Source organism: Crocodylus porosus, unplaced genomic scaffold (assembly GCF_001723895.1).
Source record: "Crocodylus porosus isolate Cpor-Errol unplaced genomic scaffold, CroPor_comp1, whole genome shotgun sequence".
Classification (NCBI taxonomy): Eukaryota; Metazoa; Chordata; order Crocodylia; family Crocodylidae; genus Crocodylus; species Crocodylus porosus.
In genome coordinates, this window is record NW_017728906.1 from 148,015,718 (window position 1) to 148,031,552 (window position 15,835).

At 45.5% G+C, this 15,835-nt stretch overlaps 1 protein-coding gene across 3 annotated transcripts in view; it reads right to left on the bottom strand.

The window, feature by feature from the left end:
• EPSTI1 (epithelial stromal interaction 1) overlaps positions 1 to 15,835 on the bottom strand; it is a 94,178-nt gene that overhangs the window by 66,679 nt on the left and 11,664 nt on the right. For all 3 annotated transcript variants that reach the window (XM_019529865.1, XM_019529864.1, XM_019529863.1), the window contains exons 2-3: positions 5,611 to 5,669; positions 1,028 to 1,111 (exon numbers count right to left, since the gene is read on the bottom strand). In XM_019529865.1, coding sequence (XP_019385410.1) covers positions 1,028 to 1,111; positions 5,611 to 5,669 — 143 coding nt within the window. The remainder of the gene's footprint in view (positions 1 to 1,027; positions 1,112 to 5,610; positions 5,670 to 15,835) is intronic.

Genomic DNA, 15,835 nt, shown 5'->3' on the forward strand with positions numbered 1-15,835 from the left:
TAAGGGATAGATCACTCCAGAGAGATCTTGTTCAGTACTCTTCCTCTATAGCAGTGGTCTCTAACCATTTTAAGTAGGAGATCACCTTTGGCATTAAAAGCAACTCAAGATCTACTATGCACTGCTATCACCCCCTCCCCCCCCCCAACCGCGCCCAGAAAGTAAGTCTGTGGGGAGGAAAGAAGGGGGAGCAAATCAAAGCAGAGGGAGAAAAAATAATTTGAGGGCATGCCTCCCAAGCAAGTAAGTCCCACCAGGCTGGGACCCCACTCAACTTATGCCTGTTCCTGCCTCTGTGCCACTGTCCCACAATCTACCCCCCGCCCCTTCCCTCCCCCACAGACTGACCTGCTGGGCTGGGGTGCATGCATGCATGCATGTGGGCACTCATCCCCCCACCCCAGCCTCAGATCAACTCCAAGAGGCTCCAGGACCTACCACAAGAGGCTCTGAGATCTACCACTGCTCTATGTATCCACTTCATCCACTGTTAGAGACAGGATAATGAACTAGAAGGACCGTTGGTGTGACCCAGTATGGCACTTCGTATTGTCCACCTCCTCACCTACTACAATCTCTATACCAGGAGTCACCTTTAACATTCTTTGACACCTTAAACATAGGCTTCCCTCACGTGACTCACCAAGAACCAAAAAACAAATGGCTTCCTCAAATATTTTTATAGCCAAATAAGTTAGTTTTCTTTACAAATAAGTTTGTTTCATATTCCTCCCTCAAGGACAAACTGACAGAATCTGGTATTTGGAAGTCATAAGACATAGACACTTTTCATTTGTATTTTTTGAAAATAAGAGTTTCTGCAAGGCTCAGGAGAGATTTTACAAAGGAGAAAATGAAACCTTTGTACTTGATGAACCTCTGTATAGTCCAGCTTGTTAACCCACTAGGTATATATAATATCTCTTTAGTGATATTAACTTACAGCACATCTTAAAAAGCAGAGCACAAGATAATTCTTGTTTATTTTTTTGTAATCCACCACTTCAGTTCATATCTGTAGTCTTACCCAGTCTCTGTGGTGTCAAATTAATTGGTCCTGACCTGTGCTGTTCCTTCCACCTCTCCAGATCTTCCAGTTCTTTCTTAGCAACTGAAAAAGAGAAAGAAATAGTGGGCCTAGCCTACAGAACATAGGGTACTTCTAAAAAGTGTAAAACATTTAATACCCAGGGCAGAAACATGGTTAGCATACACTAATGGTTTGACCAGAAGTTAACCAGTACAAAACAGATATCAACTACTGAGCAGCTTTTCTTGCTGAAAGTCTTCAAGTTCAAACCCCATTAAAAATGGTTTAAATGGGCACAGTTATGATGCACTGGCTAGCATCACTATCCAAAGGTAAGTTTAAATAGGAAATTTACTCTGGACATAAATACATGCAAAGAACACACAAGTCACGTGTCACCCTTCATTGATCATTCATATTTCTTCCTGTGTTTGTTTAGTTCAAGAGTGGTGGGAAGAGGCATAACTAGCAAAGTTTGTTAGTCTGTGGAGGGGGGAGCGTCACTGAACACTGAAGGGAAGGAGTTGCTGAAGGCAGCGGTGTCTTAATTTTCTCCAGGGACCTATACATTCCCTGGATGCTGATGCTACTGGTCTGCCTACCCTGCCTGCCACCTCTGCAGCTGGCTGTTGCCACAGTAGAGACTCCCCAGCTGGTGCCTGAGCTGGTATCCTGTCCCCCTCTATTCCCTCCCCCTCAATCCTATGTTAAGCTACTGACTGTGGGAATATCATGAGAAACCAAATCCATACTGAAGCAAGCTAGCTGTATGGATGGAAAGTGAATGCACACCCTGTAGCATGGCACATTGGTGTATAGTTTGCTTCACTACTTTTCTGAAGGGGTACAGATCAGAAGCAGACAGGAGAATATAGATCTGTGTTGTGGCAGTCCTGCAACTTGGGGTGTGGACAGAAGTCCAGCTCCCAGCTGTAACTTAGAATAATTTCTGCAAAGTGTTCTGAGTTGCACTGTTACCCCAGACCAAACAGAAATTCACTGTTGGTTCCAGGGAGGGGAGGGGGAATCTAGCTGCAGGCTGGGAGCCCGCAGCCAGGTTCCCATAGCAACACCTAGGCTCCCTGCCAGTGCTCGCTCTTTTCAGAATAGGAGGGAGTGCATTCTTGGGGCTCCCCAGCCAGTGCTGAAGGATGGGGTGGGTGAACTGGAGCCCTCCCACCTTGAGAAGACTCCAATATACCTGCCCCACCCTCTGAAAGGTGATGAAAAACCCCAGACTGAACTCCCTCCCCTCTCTTTTTCCCCTCTGATTCTGAAAACAGTGACAGGCTGGGAGCTCTGGAGATGTAAGTTACAGAAGATGCTATATTCTGAAATGTCTTTATCTGATACTTCATGCAATGAGGGTTCATATTTTCACCCTATCGTCCATTTTTAAGCTGTTTGCGGCCATACACTTGTGCTTGGTCACAGCTACAAACTCATTTCTGTGGCCGGATCATGGAAAAAGATTGTTGCTTTGGTCTGCACCCTTGGTGATTTCCCTTTGTAGTAAGGCCTATACGAGCTATGGTAACAGCACAATTTAGCACAGTATTTAGGTTCCTCTAAGACAGGGTGGGCAAAATATGGCCCACGGGCCATATCTGGCCCACCAGTCCATTCCATCTGGCCCAATGGGTCCCAAAAAATTTAGAAAATTAATATTAATCTGCTGCCTGTCAAAGATAACAGGATACAAGAGCAGTAGGACCCAGGAGAAGCTGGCAGGACTCATCAGCAAGGCCAGTCTGGCCCTGATCTACCCCACCCCTCAGCCCCCTCCCATACTCACCCCCCTACAACTGGAAGTCTGCCACAGACTTCACTGCTTCCCTGCATGTCAGCCAAGCACTCCAGCACCATGTGGCCCCCAGCTGCATCTCCAAACTGTGATAGCATGGGGATCACATGGGTACCCCAGGACCAAGAGTGGAAGGGTATGGGTGTGTGTGCATGTGTGCTTCCGTGTGTGTGTGTGCATGTGTTCCTGAAATGAGGGAAGGGGACAGAGAGACAGAGAGAGCAATGAGGGAGGGAGAAAGGGAAAGTGTGAGTATGTGTGTGTGTTCATAGGGCATTTCCCACACACCACCCCACCATACACATGCACCCACATGCCCCTCACACTGCTATGCATGCAGACCCCCATACCCACAACCCCTCATACAACCCAGCCACCCTCCCCCACACACTCCCCACAAACCCCATTCCCACAGCCCACATATCCACACACACCCCTACATGCTCCCTCATCCCCCACCCACATCCCTATCTATCCCCCACAGACACCCACCCCCACATACCCACAGCCCCCCACAAACCTATACCCATGCCCCCCACACCCTGCAATATACAAGAGTAAGACTTCATTTTAAGATATTGTGCAGTCACCTCTGTGTACACTACACAAACACATGTAAATCAGGACAAAAATAATTTTTGAAGTCAAATTAATGAATGTTGCAGATGTTTGATTTTTAGAATATAATTTGGTATTTTTCTGGTTCTGAGAAGGCAAAACCCCTTGCTGAAAGGTATATTTCTGGGGGCAAGGGAAGGGACTTCTGGTGGCAAAGGTCAGGAATTAGGGGCCAGGATTTCCAGTCACAAGATGGCAACCAGGGGGTGGGGCACCTGTCAAGGGTTGGGGCTACCAATGCAGCCCTCGGCAGTTTGCCAAAACTCAGTAAGCAGCCCTCCACTCAGAATAGTTGCCTGCCCCTGCTCTAAGATGTTCTGGGAGCCAGCTTTATCTTTGCCAGCCTCAGAAAAAAAAGAGTAAACGTCCCCCTCAGGTAATGTGTACAGTAGTGTACGGGGAAAAAGTATTCTAATTTACATGTGTAAAATATGTTTTTTTCCTAAGAGAGAAAAAAGCTTCAGTCACTGTGCAAGTCTCTGCATAGGTGCAGGGACAAATATCTTTCTTGACTGCTTGACTTGACTATCAAGTACTTAAACCCAAATCCACCAAAGTGCTTGTATCCAACATTGAATCCAACAAGACTACCTACATAAGCACTGATAAATTGAAGCCTAGTATCTTCTGGGCATAAGACAGAAATGCCATTTTATTATAGACTATGCTGCTACTATTAGACCTAGCTTTCATTCTCCTTGCCCTCAGCCCATTTATTTTCATCTTGGGCTGATCACAGATTGGTGCTGACAGGCCTTCTGGCTTTCTCCTTGCAACCAGAGGAAAACCAACCCCACAACAGCAAAACTGAAGGAAAGGAATTGAAACACCTTAGCCCAAACCCATGATCATCCACTAACTCTTAAGAGGCTGTTAAAAGCCATGAAATTAAACTTTAAATGTATTCCAAGTTTAAATGTATTTCAAACCTGCACACTGCTGATCTATAGTATGCAGCGATGGTAGTTCTGGGCTAATATGAAGATTATCAGTGTAGAATTACAGTGCATAGTTACTCTTTTGTTTTCACTGCTATTAAATAAAACTTCTTAGTGTATTTTTATTTCTTCTTGTGCATATTTTGTATGTATTATTTTGTATAGTTACTTCTATTAAGTCTTTTAGTTGAAGCCAAACAACACAAACTTTTCCAATCCAAGGATACACCACATTGCCATCTAGAAGAGTTTACTCCATGTATTCCTGTATACTCCAACGTCACTCTTCAGTTACATTTGTTTATGAAGTTTTATTGCAATTACTTGTGTTGCGAAGCTTATTACTAAATAAGCAGTTTTCATTGCTGGATTCTGTGCAGAGTTCTATCTTCTAATTCACCTGAGCTTTTCTTCATGCAAAACTTTCAGTAAAAAGGCAACCACGGTTCTTTAAGTGGTTAGTGCATTTTAGCTAATAAAGAATAAGATACCCTTGCTAAAACTGGTAGACTTGATTTGGTAAGGCAGCAAGTGCCTACAGCTTCTACTGAAGCTCCATGGAAGCTGTGCATGTTCTGTGTTGCTCAAAATCAGTCAGTGCACTGAAGGAATCTTAAACAGTAATGGAGAAGGTACTGGTAAGAATTTCCTGTACACATTTTCTAAGTGGACATACATTGTGTATGCAAATATACAACTTTCTGGAAGCACTACAGCCATATTTGAACAAGTATGAACTTTTCTAAGAGAACATTTTAACCATATAAACATACAGTATGTACGTGAGGTTTAGGGTGACATCTGAGAAAAATTAACCCATTATGGCTAAACAAGGTTCAAAATTGAATCCTCCAATCTAGATGCAAGACATCCATGTGGGAGAGACGAACCTGAAGAGAAGCATCAACCAAAGGTATGTTATGGAATTTAATTTGAACAGTCATCGCATTACTTTTACCAAAAGAACATCATTTAATAGTTAAATGATGTTCCTGTATTTTTTTGGTCAAATGCAAAATTAGTTCTAAGAAAAGCCTCCATGTTGATGGACAGTGGCTTTTATGCTGTGGTAGGTAGGTATATCATCATGGCTGCCCATCTGAAAGTAATGTAAAGGAAGTATAAAGACTCCAAAGGCCATGAAGCTCCCCAGATAAACGCTGAATTTTGTGAAATAAATATATAAAAATATAAGGGAGTTCAGTAGATAATGCACTTACTTCTCTGTAACTCATTTCTTCTAGTTTCATTTGGTGGTACCAAGACATATGCATTGCAGCTGTAAAACAAGAAAAAGACTTTTCATATCATCATATGGGTCTATGAATACATGGGAACGTGGGAGTAGAAGGAACGGCTTTGGGTCACTGATTTTCCTGCTACCACACTTAACAATGTCATGTCAGTACTAACCTTTATTTCAGAATAGAACTTTAGATTTATTATAGAAATAGCACTGAGAGCACTTCGGATTTGATTTTGCCGTAGATATAGACATAGGAATATTTTTACCACAAGTCACCTGGTACATCATGAACATCAAGGATAAGATATTCAGAAAGGCATAGTCCTATCCTCACTTTGTTTCTGAAAGTTCATTTATAAAATGCCAACATCTTAATTTCATATAGCAGGTAACTCAGCTATGAAAGTACAGTATGTCCTGTCCAGGAGCAGGTAAAGAATATTGTCTGCTGGTTGTGGCATGGAAGCTGACAGTTTTGTATGCTATTCCTATATCTAGCTTCCATCCTGGGTGCTTAGTGCCCATATTAATGAGTACTGAATCATAGAATCATAGAAAATTGGACCTCAGGAGGTCATGTAGTCAAACCTGCTGCTCAGAGCAGGACTGTCCCCAACTAGACCATCCCAGCCAAAGCTCTATCTAGCTGGGTATTAAAATCTTCCAAGAATGGAGATTCCACCACCCCTCTGGGTTACCTGTTTTAGTGTTTTACTACCCTTGTAATGAGGGGTCTAAGTTTCTCAGGACTGTTATGTAGTGTAGTAGTAAGTATACTTGAATCAAAACATTTTGAATATGTGAAGCATGAAAACTAGGGCTGTGCGAGGCTTCAGACCATGCTTTGGATCCAGAGAAGCTTTGGATGCTTCGGCGTCCGAAGCAGCACGTCCAGATTGAAACGCTGACTTTGTTAGGCTTTCTGAAGTGGCCCGGAGCTTCCAAAGCGCTTTGGAAAAGCTTCAAAGCCACTTAGGAGATCCGGACATAGGGTATAATGGGGAATCAATTAAATAGCTATAACTTTGTTGTTTTTTTATCTGTTTTGGATGAAATTTGCAGGGTTGTAGCCTCTGCTGAGAGTGTGAAGCCTGCCAAGTTTCAAGAAGATTGGTGCAGGGGCTTGGGGGGAACTGCACCCCAAATTCATGAAAGCAAAACTCATTTCATGTCTAAGTGTTATGACACAGGATGATGAAAACTGCAGGGGCAGTAGCCTATGCTGTGGCCACAAAGCCTGCCAAGTTTCAAGAAGATCAGTGCAGGGATTTGGGGGAAACTGCACCTCAAGCTGCGGACAAACAAAACTTGTGACATGGGTGATACTGTGTGTGTTAAGGCGCAGCAGGGTGAAAGCTGCAGGGATAGTAGCCCCTTCTGAGGCTATGAAGCCTGCCAGGTGTCAAGGAGATAGGTGCAGGAGGGTTCTGGGGCCCTGCACCCCTAGCTGTTGACAGACAAAACTCGTGACATGAGTGCTTGTGCACTGACTCTCTGTCTTGGGGCAGTTGATTGTCTGTATTGATTATTTCCTCTCCTTAGTGTATAGTTTTGTAGGTGTTCATTGATGCTAATTAACTGGCTGAAAATGGAGCCTTCTGCACCGCCAGCAGTGTCACTGGAGGGATTCTCTGCTCTAAGGGAGGAACTGTTGACATTTTTCCAGGCACATGCAGGGCTGCCGGCATTTACCTCCCCTGATCATGTGACCTAGAAAGTCCGGCTGGTCCAACCCCCAAGGAAAGGGGCCACCATGGGGGCGGTAGCAGGCTGGGAACTGGTATCTAAAGTTAATATTGGCCCCTTAATTTGGATACCCATACAGATTCAATTGTGTAAAAGTGAAAAGTCAATCAATACGCTATTAAACACAGGCACCCTGTGTGCGATGGAACCACCCACTTGTCCACATCTTGGGGCATTCATGTAACTAAAAAGAAAGCACAAAAAATAGTTGATGCATGCATCACCTGCCGAGAGGTCGAGTTGAGACTAGAGCCTTTCCCAACTGTCCCGTTGTCATTGCATAGGAGAAAGGTAGTGTGGCAAGTACGATTTTATAGGCCCCCTCCCTCAAATTTCCCATAAGCGACAATATGTGTTTGTAGCTGTAAAAGTTATCGCAGAAATAACCTTCGCCCATGCTTCAGTGAGAGTTACTGCCCAGGACACTTGTGCAGCACTGAAAACTCTGCTAGCTGTGTATCCACTACCCATAGAACTACAGAGCGATAATGGCCCTCACTTCCTCAATCATCTTATGTATGACTAGACTGCAAAACATGGCATGTTATGGACATATCATATCCCATAATATCCACAGTCTAACGGATTGGTAGAGTGAGCCAATGGCATCCTCAAATATAATTTGTGGTTGGCTGCTGGCCCAGCTCTTAAAGACTGAGACTTGCAACTGAATCAAACTACCAATTGGGCCAATAACTGACCTCATTCGGAAGGTAGCCCTATGCAACAGGCCTTTGGATTGGGTAGTCCCTGTGAGCCGGCAGTAAAGCGACCATGGGGTGGTGACACAGAAAAGCTCCAGGCAGGAGATCGGGTAGTAGTGAAGCATCCTCAGGAAGATTAATGGGAGGGGACACTATTAGCAAAAGGTATGTATAATACCTGGTGGGTATTTAAGTCAGATTCATCTAATGAAAGCCAAGCTCCTTGTTGTCTTGTTCCTACAGATTAGATCTGTCCACAAATGTGGCTGTAGTCATTCCTAATTGAGCCCACTATTGAAAACAAGTCCTGCTCTATCACCTGTCTAAATTGACTGGCACCGTGAAATGGTGGACTGTTATAATTGTATTCTTCTTACTAATGCCTTATTGTGTTTCCTTCTTCTTACCCAGATATTAATGAACTTACTCCTGAAGATCTAAAGGAATGGCCTGACCCAGAGGAGCATTCCCCCAAACCACGTATGCACTCAGATGACCTTCACAAAGTCCAACCACAGTATCCATACTGAAAAAACCCGCCACCCTGGAGCACGTAAAATCCTGGTCTCTAAGTAAAAGAAACAAAATAGGTGACTGGCAAGGTGGTAACTGTCAGTGCAACTGTGGCACCAGTTATTATCTTGGGTTCATTCCCTACCTGAAAGTTGAAATGGCTAACTGTGGGAGGGAAGGTAATTGTTGTAGCTCTGCTTGTTTATGGGTTTGTCGTTACATACTTCCTGAGGAAAACCCCACTAAGCTCAACACCCCTAAGTCTGTGCCCCCAATAGTGCATTCCGTATCTGTTCAGCCTCTCAAGCCACTGCATTTATGGGAAAATCCACCCCCTCCCATTCTTATGGCTAACAACACTCTCCAACAATTGTGTGAAGCCCACCAGGTGGGAGGGCATGCTACAGGATAAAACAAATTCATTACATGGCTTATAAATCATACATGCCAGAGGCGTGGTAGAATGGTATCCACTTTAATACAACTAAAAGGGATCTGCAAGTCTCTACCACTTATCCCCATCCTTTTATACCAGTGGGATTCCTAAAGCAAATTAGTGCTATGATTCTGCCAGGGCAATACTTTTTCACCAACCTGGTATCATATCATCCTCATGAGCGACAGTGGGAACTCTTCTGCTCTTCAGGAGGTGAAGTATGATTACGGGCTCCCAAGGAGGGAAGGATAAATGTAAGCTGTGAGAGAACGGGGTGTTCACTATTGTCTCTTGCTGCTCCCCCCGGGAGATCCCAATACCACCTGTGTATAACTCCACACCCTGGTGGCAGTCACAGGTTAAAATCCCAACCCTCCTAAATGCTTCATTGTTCACTGCCCGGGTATTGTTCAGACCAGAACAATGGTATGTCTGAGCTACCTTTCCAAACTGTTCAGCAGGAGCCTGCATAGCTGAAGGGTTACTTAGGTGGGAATGGCCAACCATTTTCTGTTCTACAAATACAATTAGGCCCTGCCATCGAAAAAATACTCCAGGTTATCTTTGGAGCAGACTTAACTCAGCTATGAATGTATGGAAATTAAATAAGTCCCAGAAAAATACTGAAGAAGTAGTCAATCTCCGACAGGTGGTAGGGCTGTTCACTAGGGGAGGCATGCTAGAGGGAAAAATTTTGGAGCACACTAAACAATTGCTAACTCATGTAGAACTGGAGATAGCCCATCTCGCCCACGCCATAACGGACACTGCTTTTAGAGCAGACAAAATTCAAACTTGGAGTACCGCTTGTGCACAAGTTCAGTTATCATTAAACATGCATTTTTCCCAAGTAATAAACAACATTAAAAGTAGGGAATGGCCCCCTGGCTTACAGCATCATAAAATGCCTGCAACATTTAAAAAAACATACCCCTATCAAAGTACCTGAATTACCACTTGGGAAGGCTGTAATAAAGGAAAGTGTTCATTGCTAGTGCAAGGGGTAAAAAATAAAAGCTGGGCCACTGCTTATTTGCTTAGCACAGTGCTAGGAGGAGGATGCCTTCGGAACTGGAATCTGCGCCGCCCCACATGGGAAACAGTTACCCCAGATGGCCCTCAGTATGTGGCACAACCCCACTTAGTTCAAATCAGTAACACCTTAATTGAATTAGGGACCTGTGACAGAAGTGCCTTTTCTGGAGTCCATCTATCGGTGACCCCACCCTCCTGTTATGCACCAACTGCCTGCGTTCTCGCCTGCCATGCCTTGAACTTAATAAATTACTGGATGTTAATTAGTGGGAAGCTGCCCATTTATTGCCCCGGTGCCGGAGGCACTATCTGTGGCTCCTTTTCCTCCCCTACACCGCAGCCCAAGCCTCGCAGAAGATACTGACATGGTTTGATCTGGACCTTTTTGTAATTTGGCCCTCCCCTTGTCCTCCCTGGGCTTTCCACAGCCCTATATTGCACTTGGGCTCACTGGCACTTGGGCTCTCTGCAGCCCTGTCTCACACTGAGCCCTCACTCGCACTCTGGCTCTCTGCAGCCCTGTCTTGTACTGCGCCCTCATTGCTGCTTGGACTCTCCGCCATCCCCTAATAGCCTCATGCATTGTGAGCTGTATGTTGCTGCTAAGAGTTTAATTAAAGTAAAAGATTAGTGAGGCCTTGTAAGTAGTGATGCAGTTAAAGTCAACCTGATCAGAAACATGCAAAGGCTTATACTGCTATTGGTCAGTCATAAGAAAAGTTTGTAATGTAAGAGTGTGAGTAGCTGTGAGTCAACAGCATAGCTCAAAAGTTATAAATTACCTAGCGCATCCGGAAATCAGCAGAAGGAAGACACAGCATTGTGAGAGAAGCTACTAATTTAAAAATTAGCTGCTGACATGGGTTCAGTGGGTCAGTGCATCTCGAGAAGCCTGAGGACTGAATACCAAGGTCTTTCCTGGTAACCCTCAGACAGCACAAATCGGGGATACCTGACTTCGCTGAGCTTTATAGAAGAGGAACTTGTCGTACATCAGGCATCAGAGGGGAATGCTGATAAGTTGCCAACGCAAATTGTTATTGTCTGTCATTGTTGTCTTGTTATACTATGCATACTTGCATGTTTGTTAAGTCAATAAACCTTTCTTACCTCTTCCCTCCCCGCCCCGCCATCCAGCTGCCGCCACCAGAAGGGGTACACTTACTTTAAAAGGTTGAAAACCCCTGTCCTAGATCAGGCTTCCTGCACTCTCCCTGCTGGCATATGCCTTGAGTATGCCAGGTGGCAGCCCCTTCACTATCTCCTCAAATATCTTGCTGAGGTTCTGCCTGCAGTACTTTCCACACCTTTTCATTTATGCACTCCCATCCATGGCCCAACCAAGTCCCAGGACCCCCTGATCAACTTCCTCCTGGTCCTAGCTAAAGTTAGCCATTGATCTGACCAGGAAGGAGGCTCTGACTGAGAGGTCCTCTAATGATTGTGAAGCTATCTTGCTGTACCTCATCTGTTCACATCTCCAGGCACAGTTTCACTGGTATGTGTCCACAGGCTCCTTGGACTCATTTGAGGGCCAGTGAGCACTGACCCTCCATGCTCTGCTCCAGGTGGCCCCTTGGAACACTCATTATTAGCCTTTGACTCCCACTCCTGTCCCTGTTTTTGCATTAATTGTCCCAAGAATTCTGTGGTACCCACTTAGTGATCCCCTCCCTCCCAGTACCAGAGAGGGCAAACAGTTTCAGTATGGGCCCATGCCTGTGCTCTCTATATGTACCAAATGGGCCTGCTCTCTCTCCCTGCTTGGGCTTTAAATTACCAACTAATTCCTCATAGCTGGGCTCCTACCCCAGGGTTGTATGCCTCCCTTCAAAGGTCAGACTGCCCTGTTACAGGCACTTTAAATTATAGAATGCCATTTGGGGTTGAAAAGTCCCTTGAGAGCCTAGACTTAGGCTTCTAAGCATGTTCAAAATTGATGCAATCACCTGGGAAAATAACCTGCGGTTAAATCACTCCCAGGAGAGCTTCTCTTGAGAGACCAAAGGTCTGTAGGTGCTGTAGCTTCTCTCAGAAGAGAACATAATCCTCCAGATCCCCCATTCCTCCCAGGAAGACAGTACATTACTCACTAGACTCTGCTGCTCCAGCAAAGAGTAAAACATGCTCACTCCACAATCCCCACATTTGCTGCAGGGAAATCCATGGGCAGTCTGGGTCAGCCAATCAGCCTGAAGTGGAATCGATCTAAATTCCACAGTTTTCTGGAAGCTGTATTGGGATGCACTATGCACTGCTGTTGTCTGTCACCTGGCAGACTAAGGGAGCCTGCAGGGCTCACTGAGATGTATGCACAGCCTGCTGCCCCCCTGGTTGTACAGCATCAGCACTGCAAACTATCCAGCCTTCAGGGCCTCAGCATTCAAATGTCTATAATCACAGCTCTGGGTAAGGTTTTCTACCAGAAGAAAAAACCTGAGATAATTCTCCCAATTATTTGAATGAATGCATGTACTCAGCCAAAGCCTCTTTAACTTTCTCTTACCATGGTGTAGTTGCAGCCACATAAACAGTTACTATGGATCAGTCAAAGTGTAGTAAGAGTCTGCCCCTGTTCACTGAAGATGCTGAAATAGTTTGCCCACTTACAATTACACTGCAGTAAGTGAAAACTAAACGGAGGCAACACAATCCTTTTTCTTTCCAGGGACTGAAACTGCTCTGGTTAGCTCTCATTATGGGAAACAGAAGACATACAAATAGCTACTATAGAGCAGCTGAGGTGCAGTAAATCCCCATGATAATTAAGGTCACAGGGACAGATAATGATTTTCATGTATCCTCAATTAGGAAAGAGTGGAACAGCAGCTCCATGGGAACTGTCCCCATGCTCACTTCTAAACTGTGATAAGGAAAAGCTAAATTAAGGTAATTTAGCCTTGTCTCATTCAGGGATAAACTGCCTGGCTTCAGCTTCCACCGCAAAAGTGGACCCATGGATAGTTATCACAGAGCAGCTGAGGCTTGGTAAGTCCCTACTCTATTAATATAGGGCACATGGTGTGCATCTACACATGTATTGACTCCAGTCTAGATTTACTGTGCAGTAAGCTACTGCACAGAGGGCAAATCTACTCATGTTCTGTGGTGCCATTGTTATGGAACTGTCATGTAGTACTTCTTTTTGGAAGTACTAAATGATGGTACAGTAACAGCCTGTACTGTGCCATGTCAGCAGCACACAGCTATTTTTAGCCACTAGGTCACCATAGCAGCACACTTTAGCAAGGGCACACATTGGTAACATCTCATGTAGATGGACCCATTAAGGGTTTTTGGGTAGGTGTCTAGGGAGAAGATTTGCTCCCAGCTCCCTGCAGTGTACCCCCTGCCACCATCAGGGAGAGCTCCAGGCTCCTTCTGGGTGCTAGCCAGGGGCTGGCAGTGAGCTCCAGTCCAGGAGATGCTCATGGAGCTGGGCAGTCTACACAAGCACTATGGCACCATTACTAATTCCATGTAAATTTGCTACTTGCATTTGCAGATAGCAAATTTACTCAGGATTAGAGATTTACTGTAAAGTAAGTATGTGTATGTGTAAACACATGTGCTTACTTCACAGTAAACTATGCTAATTCACGATTAAGCATCTTGTGTAGATGCGCCCATGGAGTAACTGCATGCTTGGAGGAAGAATTAAGGACACCATGGGACTCATACTCTCACTGCTACATCTCCACTTGGGGTTGCAAACCTCAGTTAGCTTATGTGTTCTGGATCTCCCCTTGGATGTATTCACCTAGTGACATAACTAAGGGTGGGGGGCGACTGGAGCACCAGCCTCAGCCACCAACTAATGGGGGGGAGGAAAGGGTGTAAAATAGCAGCTTCTGCCACTGCCCCATGTACCAGCACTGCTGCCTTTTCACTGGGAAATTTCCTATTGCCAAGTAGTGTGATAATAATATGAACAGGATCACAAGTCTACTCATTACAAGCTAATACCAGGTGCCTTTGCACTTACCTCTCTCCATTGACTTATGCAGCATACAAGGTATCTAACTCTGTTGATTGGTCACGATCCTTCCTGATCTGTGTCGAGAAATTGTTCCTGACTCAGGAGGTGCATGGGCCAACCAGAGGTGATGCTCCACTAGACTTGGTCCTTGCCAAAGGAGGCAACCTGGTGACCAGCTTAAATATAGAAGGAAGTCAGGGTGACAGTGACCATGAAACCATCATGTTCACTGTCCAATGTAAGGTAGATAAATTGGATAGCAGGATTGAAGTCTTTGACTTCAAAAACGCAAATTTCAACAATCTTAGGTCACTAGTAGGGTAAGTATTGTGGGACCAGGGACTGAAGGCAAAAGGTGTGCATGAAGAGTGGTTGTTTCTTAAGGGTATGATCCTTGAAGCACAAAGGAGGTCTATTTCCATACAGACAAAAGGTAACAAAAGGGCTGGGTTTCCTTTGGCTAAACAAGGAAATCATGGTCATCTTAAGAAAGAAGAAAGGTTCATAAACAATATCCTTGCAAGGAAATTGAAAGATTGTGGAATTAGCTCCAACACAGTCAAGTGGATGAGAAATTGGCTGCAGGATAGAACCAAGAGAGTCGTAGTGAACGGATCTGTGTCTTCCTGGTGACAAGTAGACAACAATGTCCCACAGGGGTCAGTGCTCAGTCCAGTACTTTTCAACATCTTTATTAACGATTTGGCTGTGGGGGTGAAGAGCTCACTGGCCAAGTCTGTGGGGGAGTGTGGTCACGCTTGAAGATAAGATACAAGCAGACCTAGACAGGCTAGCAAATTGGACAAATCATAATCTGATTAAGTTCAACATTGAGAAATGTAAAGTGCTCCACCTCGGGATGAGTAACCCCTAACACACCTACAGGCTTTAATAAGGACATGGACAAACTTGAGAGAGTTCAAAAAAGAGACACCCATATGATCAGAGTCTTAAAAGGCAAGCCATACGAGGAAAAGTTGAAGGATCTGGGACTCTTCAATCTGAAGAAAAGAAGGCTGAGAGGGGACCTGGTAGCAGCTTAATAGGGGACACTAGGGGACTACAAACTGCGGTTTGAATTTCCCGCCTCCGCTCTATCCGTCAATCAGGCACTCCGGACTTACCGGAAGTGCGGCGATACCGCCCCCTTGCACTCCCCCACTGGGGGGACCCGGCACCTCTGGAGCCCGCTCCCTGAGGGATACCCCCGGGGGTGATCCCTGGCTTGAGGGACAGTCCCCCCCCAGCCCACACCTGTTTGCGCACTCTTTTCGTGCGGCTTGGGAGCGCGGCTCCCTACCGGCTCAGCTAAGAGGGATCCGGGGGGCTTCCCCTCTGGATCTGGCTCAGCTGCATCTGTCCCTCTGCCCCACTTACCTTAGGGGGATCAGCTGCTGCTGCCCCCGCTGCTGCTTCATTCGCTTCTGCTGCTCTCGCCTCTGCTCCGGGTCAGGTAAGGGGGCACACGTGTGTGTAAGACGTGTGTCCTTCCTCTCCCTGCTGCTCCTAGCTCCTGAGGAGGAAGCTGAGGAAGCCTCACCCTCCTGCTGGCTGACACCAGCCTGGACATAGTGGGGATTATGGAAACATGGTGGGACGCAATGCATGATTGGGAGGTGAATGTCAAGGGCTATAGGCTGTACAGGAGGGACAGGATAGGAAAGAGAGTGGGGGCATGGCGCTCTATATTAAGGAGGAATACACATCCTCATTAATTAGCAAGGAGTCAGGGGAGGGGCACTCTGAAGTGCTTTGGGTTAGAGTACAAGGCAGTCGAGGGGAAAGG